We start from the raw sequence: 10,727 nt of genomic DNA on the forward strand, positions 1-10,727 counted from the left end.
ATATACACATATGTATAGTTTAAAATTGACTATATACATATATGTATATTGAGTTATACACATATGTATATAGTCAATTTTAAACTATACATATGGGTATATTACGAAAGGCTTAGAAAAATGTGTGGTCCAGAATGCTTCTCAAGTTTCTCAACTAGCCTATCACTTCTCACATGATCCTTATCCTATATATATATAGAGAGAGAAAGTATAATGTACTTCAGGGCTTAACCTACATTAACATACATGACAAAAAATATAACGTGCGTTATTATCATAGAACGTGCGTGATTATAGTCCCATGCGTGATTATGTGGTCCCATGCGTGATTATGTGGTCCCATGTGGTCCCATGCGTGATTATACCCCTGATCCAACGGTTACCATTATCTCCTACGTGATGTATGATAAGGCTTTTTGTATGTTAACCTTACTCTATATATATATATATATATATATATATATATATATATATATATATATATATATGTTGTGTGTGTGTGTGTTGTGTTCTAAAACTTTAGGTCTTCATTATTCATCTTAATTTAAAAAAAAAAAAAAAAAACTATTAAATCAGCCATGAGTATATGACTAGAATAGTATATGACTAGAATAGTTGATGCAAATATACAGAGTCTTCATTCTCATTCTAAAAGATTGTATTACTACATATTTTTCCTTTTTCTTTGATCATAATAAAGATCATATATTTACGATAATTAAGGTGTAACTATGGTTCTCACAGTAAATGATAATGTTTTTTTATATTTTTTTATGAATTCACAGTGAACAAAAGTTGTAATCAGAATTCTAAGCTCTTGTATTAATCGAGTATTAAACATATATTTGTTATAAAAATATAGTGATGTTTAATCGAGTATTAAACATATATTTGTTATAAAAATATAGTGATGTAAATGGCTATCTATTTTCGATTATATGTATACAAAATGTTTATTAAAATAAAATAAATTTAGCATTGGTTTCACAGTCCCTAACTTTCGCATCTATTATAAAAAAAAAGGATTTTTAGGGGGTGAAATTGACAATTTTTAAACTCATATTTTGGAAAGAGGGGTACGAAAAATAAAAAAGGAGGTGCATTTAGTTCACCCCTTATTTATATTGGGAATATCAATCTCAAAGAATTATTGAAACCAAATACACTCTATGTAACCATAGATAACGCCTATGTAAAGGGTCATATGCTGAACATACCCTTTAGAATAACTAGTTCAATTGAAGTAGCTTACCCATTTAAAAACTAAAAGATACAAGTGCCGTCACTAAAACAAAGAATAAAAACCAAGATTGCAAATAAAAAAATATACATATATTAAAAATATGTTTTTGATAAAATTATATGATAGCTCATAAACATTCAAGCGCATCATCTCGACATAAACAACACATATGACACCGTTGATCTATAATACATGCGTCGTGATCACGATCATTCTTCTATGTCTATTGTCTGCCAGGAAACAAGACTATTGACATGAAGCGTGTACTCCCCATTTGCTAACTTAAAACATCCTTCCGTTGTTGTGACCTTTTTCATGTGTTGGTCTTCAAAATCAAAACAGAAAACCGAACCATCTTTATCCAAGAAATACAACTCCCATTTAAATCTCAAAAAGTAAAGAGGGATCAAATCTCTTATACACCCGACCGCGATCGTATATGTCTTCGTCCACGCTTCTTCCGACACGCTTCCCAAGACCCAGATGCTTATTTCGTTCATTTCCTCGTGTGTCACGAAACAAAGGCGCTCATACGCTTCCATTATTCGATCATTAAATCTACTAGTCTTAGGAAGCATGATCTTGTGAAACTTCTCATCCTCTATAGTCATTGTGACTATGTATTCACTATGGTCAACTTCAGGAACCCAATGTAACGCCCCAATAGCAAAAACTGGGTCATATCCAAACCATTTAATTAGCCCAAAAGATGGCCCGTCGATATCCCTCCATGACTTCTCACCAATTTTTAAAACCTCACATCCGATGAACTGCGACTCATCTCGAAACAAGTGAACTAGTTTATACCCTCCTGCGTCACAACACACGAGCGCATATGACTCATCGTGTGAAGGGTATAAAGTACCTAAAGGAAGTAAATTCAGCTCACGAGTGACCGGGTTCATGATCACCAATTCACCCTTTTCCAACGTGTTATCGACCACGATCAGCCCGTCACAACTCGCCCTAATCCTGCCCATACACGTCGCGTTATAGTCACGTGTCGTGCTCTTTCCATCTTCTAGGACCATGAACTTGATAGCATACTTAAAGGTTGGGTTCACTAATGGCTGAAGAAGCATGTGAACCGATTTCAGCTCAAAAACCTTCGATTCAACCGAAAACGTATTAGGGTTTTCGTGAAAAGGAAAACCCGAATCCGAATCTTGATCCCACCAGCGTGACAATCGTTTCACCGGGCTCAAGAAGATCAAGACCTTCTCGGCCCGATGAAGATTGTCACGAATAAAGGTGGGACTCTTGATGATGCTATACCATGGCTTGCAAACAAATCTTGATCGTTGAAGGGATTCGATAGGTAATCGAATTAAGATATTGGAAACACAATCTTTTGGAAGATAAGGTACTGAATCCAACTGTTGTTTTTGCTTCTGTTCATCTAGTTTCTTCTTCATGGACGCTCTTTCTTCAACTAGCTTCAGTAAACTCATTGATTTACATGTTTTCTCCATTTTTACGCGATTTTCTGCTACAATTCAAGCAGTTAAAGACTGTGAATCAACAAGAGAAGAATATATAAATTGGATCGAAGAACAAGGGGGACTTGTTACTTTGTCTGTAACCATATGTCCATATATGACGATGACTTCTATAGTTGTATGACACTATGACAGATGTTGAACGAGTCAGCCGTGTAGATCGGGGTGTTGAAATGGATGTCTTTTGGAAATTTTTGTTCATTGGTTGTAGGTCAAGATCAAATTAAATTCCAATCAAATCATGATGAATACATTGTGTAGAAGAGTCATTAAAACTTTATAATTGTCAAGGTGCTACAAGAAATTAATAAGAATAATGCAAGAAATTAAACACTACTTAGTTGACAACAATAATAGTTTTCTACCTTTATTTTGCTAATATGACCATGTTTATCAAATGTCATCAAAGGTGTATAAAATCTTATTTGATAAAGTGTCAAGTTAGAAGTCAATGATGTGCCGGTCTAGGTTGACCTCATAATTGTGGTTTGGATGGAAGTAGCTATCAGGTCCCTTTTGCTTTCTAGGAGAGGGGTGAGTTTTCCACAAATATGATTTATTCAACTTGTAGGAGAGGGGTGAGTTTTCCACATATATGATTTATTCAACTTAATTTTGTTTGAAGTATTTGACATGAGAATTCCATCGGTATTAGTTTAACTCGTAACAATATAGGTTCTATATCGGTTTGATTTATTATAGTATCGATACTTGAAATAGAAAAATAAAGTCATGATATGCCTAAAGTGATATTGACACGTCATGTTAGGGGTGTGCAAAGTCGGTTTGATTTGGTTATAGAGAGTTAACTATAATCAAACTTCGGTTATGGAGAATTGTTTAACTATAACGATAACCGATGGTCAGTTAAGCATGGTTTAGTTAAGTGTCAGTTATGGATCGGTTTTGGTTATTTTTAGTTAATTACCCAATGAAATTTTTTTCTTTGTTTTCTTCAAACTGAAAATGGTTTGATTGTGGTGTTGTACGCTCGTGTTTTCAGTTTGATTGTGGTGTTGTACGCTCGGTTATACATGGAAATATGCATGTTTAATGTCAAAAACATATTCGAAAACATCTTATTGAAAAATGAAAAACAAATTTATAAATTTACAAAAAATGAAGTGAACTACAAAATCCAAATGATCTTTATAAATTTCTAGAAACACAAAATATATATGATTAAAAAACAATAACAGTAATAAAAACAATGATTAAAAAAACAGTAACAGTAATAAAAACTTCATTAACATGATTACCAAGTGACAACATATATGTCAAGCTATTAAAAAACATACTTTTTACCAACTTAAATTAAATATTTTAAAAGTTCGGTTCAGTTTCAATTAATTCAGTTATGAAAGGTCCGTTTATTCATAACCATAACTGATGGCTCGGTTATGGAGATACACATAACCATAACTGATTGGTTTGGCCGGCTTTTGGTTAATTTTTTGGTAAACGGTTCGGTTTTCGACTATGGTTCGTTTTTTGCACATCCCTACATGACGTACATCAATCGAAAACCATAAAACAAATATTAGTATCGATTCCGATTGTACTAATACTAGTACCAATGTTGTTCTATCGTAATTGACGAGGTACTGATATTGTTGGGACGATATCAATTCGGTTCGTTAATTAAAGTACCGGTACGGTAGCGAAACTCGCTAGAGATTACGATATAAAAAATATTTTTTTATCGGAAGCTATAAAACGAATACGGGTACCATTATCTAAATTGTCTGAACGTTATTAATTCAGTTAGTCATATATGGTAAAGAACAAAAAAATATCAATTACATTTAACCCGTTCGATTTTGAACAAAACTTTTATCAAAGAGTAATTTAAACTATGCACGTTACAACGGTATATTCAAAATTTTATAAAGCATTACATTATATTCTTAAAAACAAAAAAGGGTAAACGACTAGAATTTAGAAAAGCTAATTGCGAGAAAGCTCTAATAAGATGTGCATTTTCGCTTCAAATATAAAAGGTATACGACAACAATTTAAAATAAAATTAAATGCGAGGAAGCTTTGATAACCTGTATTTATGTGCTTCAATTAATTATATATTACTACTCACAACTTAAATTCGAGAATTTTATATCGAGACGTAGATAAAAATATGAACATTGCAAGCGTATACTCAAAATTTTATAACACATGGTCATAATTTTCTAACACATGGTATGATAAAAGTTATAGGAGAAAAATAAAATAATAGAAGATTAATAAATTGACTACAAAGGTATTCAGATTACGGATTAGGATCAAAAACAAAATGCAAAATAAATAAGAAGGGGAACAAGGATTTTAGTCCATTTATCGGGTTGAGATTAGTTTTAGTGAAAGGTATAAAGGGAATCATATATTTATTGACTTTTTCTTTCCACATAGAAGACACATGGCAATTCCCCCGTTAATTTAAAACGTCCATAACTTTTTCATACTACATTTTTTTTTTTAAAATTCACCATAATAATGAGTGATATGAGTATGATATTGTTATACAAAAATAAAATTAAAAAAATCATTTTTACTAGGTTTTCTTTGCGTTGTGTTAAAGGTTCTAGTCATTGTGTCTTTCAATTGGGTTTTCGTCATTACGTTTTTACTTGGGTTTCTATACATTGTGTTATTTTCAAAACTTATAACACAATGTTAATTTGGGTTTTGTCCATTGTATTTTTATCAGAACTTATAACACAAGGTATGCCACAATGAAGATGGTGTTATACCTGGCTTTTTTATACATTGTGTTATTATGTTTTTCAAGTGGGTGGGTTTACTATACATTTTGTTATAGGTTTTGGTCATTGTGTTTAGTCTGCTATCCATTGTGTTTTAGTCTGTTGTTCATTGTTTTTTTTATTCAATGTGTTTTATTCTATTGTTCATTGAGTTTTTACTCTGTTGTTCATTGTGCTTTTAGTCTGTTGTCCATTGTGTTTTACGGTATATCCATTGTGTTTTAGTCTGTTGTCAATTGTGTCCTTTATCTGCAGGCATCCATTGTGTTTTTAGTTTGATACTCATTGTGTTTTACGTTATGTCCATTGCGTTTTTAGTTTGACACTCATTGTGATTTACGATATGTCCATTGTGTTTTACTCTACTGTCCATTGTGTCTATTATCTGTTGTCATGGATTGTGTTTTTAGTCTACTTTCCATTTTGTTTTTCGTTTGATACTCATATGTTTTATGTTATGTCTCCATTGTGTAATACACAACTGAGTTTTCGATTTTTTTTTGAAAAATATAACAATATGGTACTCTTATTAAAGATCATAATGCGCTCGATTTTATTGTATATTTAAAAAACAAATGACTAATAAAAAAATTACGCACATTTAAAAATTGAGGGTGGGGGGGGGATAGCATGTGACTTACATGTGCATATTCTTTTTTCTCCTAGACATAATTACCCAATCCACTTGATTCCTCCTTGGACACTTGTCATTCTACGATGACTACTTACACTTCTTTTTTTTAACACCTTTGTACTATAACTCAGCCTTTTAGATGCATCTATGTATGTGTGGTATATGTTGTATAAAGGGTTATTCCCTATATTTTAATCGGACATCTGTGTAGCTTTTTGAATCGTGTAAATACACTTTCAGGATAAAGTAGTTTGTGGGTATATACATCAATAATCGGATAAGACAGTAAGGACCTGTGAAAGAACGAGATGTGCGTTCTTATATAAACGAAATGTAGAAATTGTTGTGTATATGGTATATTTAAACATAACATGTAATATCATTTATGTAGTGATACGGGGAGAAATTAACATGACCTGTTGTAACACACTGAGCAAATCCCACATTGGTTGTGGCTAGGAGAAATTTTTGGTTTGTAAAGAATGTTCTGCCTCTTAAATCACCAACGCGTTTTGGACGCATTAGTTGTGGAGCATAACACCATGTTGTAACATACAACGTAACATCCTATGGTATGTTTAAACATAGAATGTAATATCATTATGTAGTGATACAACACTACTAGAAAATTGGGTATTTGCGATTGCATTTACGGTCGCAAAACGGTCACAATTGCCTTGTTGCAACTAATTTGCGATTGTAAATGTGGTTGGAAAAACACTTGTTGCAATTGCCTAATTGCGATCGTTTTGCAACCGCAAGTGTAACTTGCGACTGAGGTTTGCGACCATTAGATCGGTCGCAAATTTTGCGACCGCTTTTGATTTATGTGACTTTTTATGTTGCGACTGCCTGCTTTTTACAAACTTGCGACCCCTTGTCTTGCGACTATTTTGCAACCGCTTGCTTTGCGACTGTTTAGCCGTTTTCAATTTTACCTTCTTATAATATCATATTTATTAAAATTCAAGCATTCATCGAATTTTCAAAATTATATAAAACATCTGACTTAAAACATCAAATATGGTTATCCCAACAAAATACATACTCAAAATAAAGTCTTTATAAGCTAACTCGATGATTAGATCTTTTGAAACCTAAGTTTTAGCATTGAATCAATGTTCGTTATCCTTTCATTCATAGCCTCTTTCTCCGCCTTATCTTTTTCTTTTTCCATCACCAACCCCGCAATAATTCCGTTCAACCTTTCTTTCTCTTCTTCTTTTTCTTTCACTATTTCTTGGATGATCACGTTCAACCTTTCAATCTAAACACAACCAATGCAATGTTTTAAGATTCAAAATATATAAAAAATCAGATCTAACACTACACACACACGTACTGTAGGCAAACTTCTAGCTATAACCTAACATCATACTAACTAAAATAATGTTCAAGACTGGGGATGAACTGAACTCAAAATCGATGGTCTGGTTACCGGTTGAATTCCACATATTAAAAGGATTTTGAATTCTTTTTAACCAAGCTTGTTAATTTTCATACTTTACCTGTTAAATAAACTACAACCAAATTGAGCTATTTTATGACCTGTTATCAGCCTCAACATCGCCGCCATTAGTTACTTTACATTTTTACGTACATTTGTCAAACAAAATGTAAGTTTTCTTTCATCAGTACTCATTTGTAGGGTTAAAATAGTCATTTGTCACCCTGAACACTTATCAAAAGGTATTGTTTATTCAGGACCCGATGAAAAACAGTTAATTGGGTTATACTTTAGATGTGACAATTTTGATCAATTTACTTACTGGTTGGTCGATTTAGGTTGTACAATCTCAAACAGGTAAATTAAGAAATTTAGCTGAAAAGGGAATGTGTACAACCTCTTAGTGTGTTTTTATTTCAAACCGCTTAAATATGGGTCAACGGGTCAAAAAGTTGTCCAAATGGTATTGTTTTGTGCATACAACTTCTTCGTTATGCTTGGGTAAAAGAGATGTTACATTGTGATTCATAGTATGTTGCAGTTTACCAGTAGTTTAAATAGACAACATATACGAAACCCTAGTCCTAAGCAGTTAATATCGTCGATATATCGGTTATCGGTCTCCTGGTAAACTTCGGTGCAAAATATTGGGTAAAGGAGATGTTACATTGTGTCTACGTCATTACCATTCTAGCCTACGCTCCAGCCTACCAAACTTTCTGTTTTATTTCTAGCTTACGGTCTGGGGTACAGATCTGTTGCGTAGCCTACGGGTCTGACCCAAATTGTGTGGGTTTACCAGAATGCTGAAGGAAAAATAAACATACCTCGTGGTCTTCTCTGTCACGTACATATGGGTCACTAAAATTACTTAACCCATACACTTTGCCCTTTTTCTTTCCCCCGGATGCTCGGAACCATAAGCCTTGGTCAAATATTGATTGTTGGATACAATCCTCCCCATACTTCTCCATAAGATATCCCTCATATTTCTCCTATTTGAATGAAAATGTAATTGTGAGTCAAAAATAATAATAAATACTTTGCTAACTACAACTAGGGTCTCTATATATCATTATTTTAAGTTTAGACAATTAATAAAATTATCATATATTTTTCAAGCTAAAGACAGTTTTAAGGGGTTAAGGAAGCTCCTGAATATGGAGCTTACCAAAGTCTCCTGTGCCCGATCGTCAACCCACGCCAATTTCTTTTCTTGTAAATTCCCTTCTAATTCATTGTCCTCCAAATCAACGTTCTCAACTATCGAACTTCTACAATCGAGATCTTTATCAAACGGCTTAATTCATTGTACCAGCAATATTATTAGCAATCAGCATTAGTGGATGTGTAAGAAGTATCCAAATGTAACGTAATGTGTCTCAAGCGACTTAACATTACCATTGGGTGGGTTGTTGTTGTTGTTGTTGTTTGAGGTATTCCTGCTTGTTTCTGCGTGGGAGGCCGCATACTGTGCTATAGCTGCGGCAATTAGCTCCTGGAGTTCCGCCTCAGTAGTAGGCAGGTGTGCGTTTCTTCGTGGAGGCATATTCTAAAAGATGATCATATTGGTCAGGTCATAGTAAGTATAGTAAATATGCATTTATAATAACATCCATCAACTTCATAATACATAACATCCCATGTTATAATATAAAATAAATAATTCAACAAAGCATGTAGTGAGAACGTTGCATTGAGCTTTCATTAATCATGACCACAATATAGTTTTACATGTTTCACAGTACATCATACAACAAAATAAGATCATAGGGTTACATCACCCCCAAAATACAAGTCAGTCTATACAAATCATATACAAAAGTATGGTCTTCCAAAAGTCTTCACATGCTGGCCCAATTGCGACTTTCTCACCAAAACAACCTACCTACACCAAACCAAAAATATAGCTACGCTGATGGCGGAGGAGGAGGAGGGAAGAAGATCAAACGGCGCAAGCGCACCCAGTCATCCTCAAGTGCATGGATAACGCGCAGCAAGTAGGCAATCTGCTGCTCAGGAGTGAGGAAGCGAACATCAGAATCAGGGGGTAGTGGAAGAGGGGCTGGTGGTGTGGCAAAAGGAGTCTGACAATGACATGGGGGAGGACGTGGAGTCCTCTCCAGCTCTAGAACTCGACGACTCAAAGCATCCTGTTGTAGCTGCAGGGATGTAAGTATGTCCTCTGTGGTATATCCGACATGAAACAGATGATATGGGTCTGACAGGGGCATAACATTGGGCGATGACCATAAAAATGGCTCGCCCATATGTGCAAAAGGTGATGTAGTGCGAGGAAACTGAGACATGAATGGTACAGCTGACGACACAGGCGGGACAAAAGCAAGCTGCTGCCTCGATGAACCCTCCCTAGGACGAGGTGGAGGAATGTCCTGGAGGAAAGTGATAGGAAGGTCGGTACGATGGATATCTGACACATAGGGAAAATGAGGGGCAACATCAATCGGTGCAGAGATGGGTGCATGAGAGGGAGTAACAGGTCTAACATATGGGGGTAATCGTCATTGTCGACCCACCCATGGTGGGTGTCGGCATATCTCAGATCGATATGGGCGGCAAAACGGGGCATGGTCATCAAACATAAGGACTGGATCAGGTAATATCGGTGCAATATCAGGTATCTCAGCAAAGATGGGGTCATGGTCTGGCAATGGAACAGGGTCAGCTGGGGCTAGATCTAGATCAGCGGGTACAACATGGGGCTGATCAATAGGAGCAACAGGTGCAACAGGAGCAACAGGAGCCACGAATGGCTGCTCATGAGGAGCATGGTCCATCTCATGCTCGACGTCATCAGCAAGGTCAAACTCATGATCGGGTGCGGCTGACATGGCCATATCGGAATCTGAGTCAATAGGACCTCGACGCAATCCGACGACGTGCAAAGTACAAGATGATACTGACTCAAAAGAATTAGCACCGGACTGATCAGATAAAATCTCCTCAACGGGAGCCTCAACCAAAGGAATGGCGACATCATCAGTAATCGGGGCCCCACCCTCATGGTCGTCCTTAGGGGGACCCTCAACGAAAAGATCAATGTCGTCATCAGACACAACATCGAGTGGCAAATCCGCCATGGGAAAAGAAGCGAGTGGGACAGGTGCAGGGATCTGCACGAGGG

At 35.4% G+C, this 10,727-nt stretch overlaps 1 protein-coding gene across 1 annotated transcript; it reads right to left on the reverse strand.

The window, feature by feature from the left end:
* Positions 1-1,310: 1,310 nt before the first annotated feature.
* Positions 1,311-2,876, reverse strand: LOC110923268 (F-box/LRR-repeat/kelch-repeat protein At2g27520). Its single transcript, XM_022167413.2, has one exon. It carries the CDS (start codon positions 2,713-2,715, stop codon positions 1,453-1,455), a length of 1,263 nt encoding a protein of 420 aa, XP_022023105.1. The 5' UTR covers positions 2,716-2,876; the 3' UTR covers positions 1,311-1,452.
* Between the last annotated feature and the right edge of the window lie 7,851 nt (positions 2,877-10,727).

Source organism: Helianthus annuus, chromosome 17 (genome assembly GCF_002127325.2).
Source record: "Helianthus annuus cultivar XRQ/B chromosome 17, HanXRQr2.0-SUNRISE, whole genome shotgun sequence".
NCBI classification, from domain to species: Eukaryota; Viridiplantae; Streptophyta; class Magnoliopsida; order Asterales; family Asteraceae; genus Helianthus; species Helianthus annuus.

What these genes read in the sequence shown, in the direction of transcription:
- LOC110923268 (XM_022167413.2), bottom strand. Translation starts at nt 2,715, where the DNA reads ATGGAGAAAACATGTAAATCAATGAGTTTACTGAAGCTAGTTGAAGAA.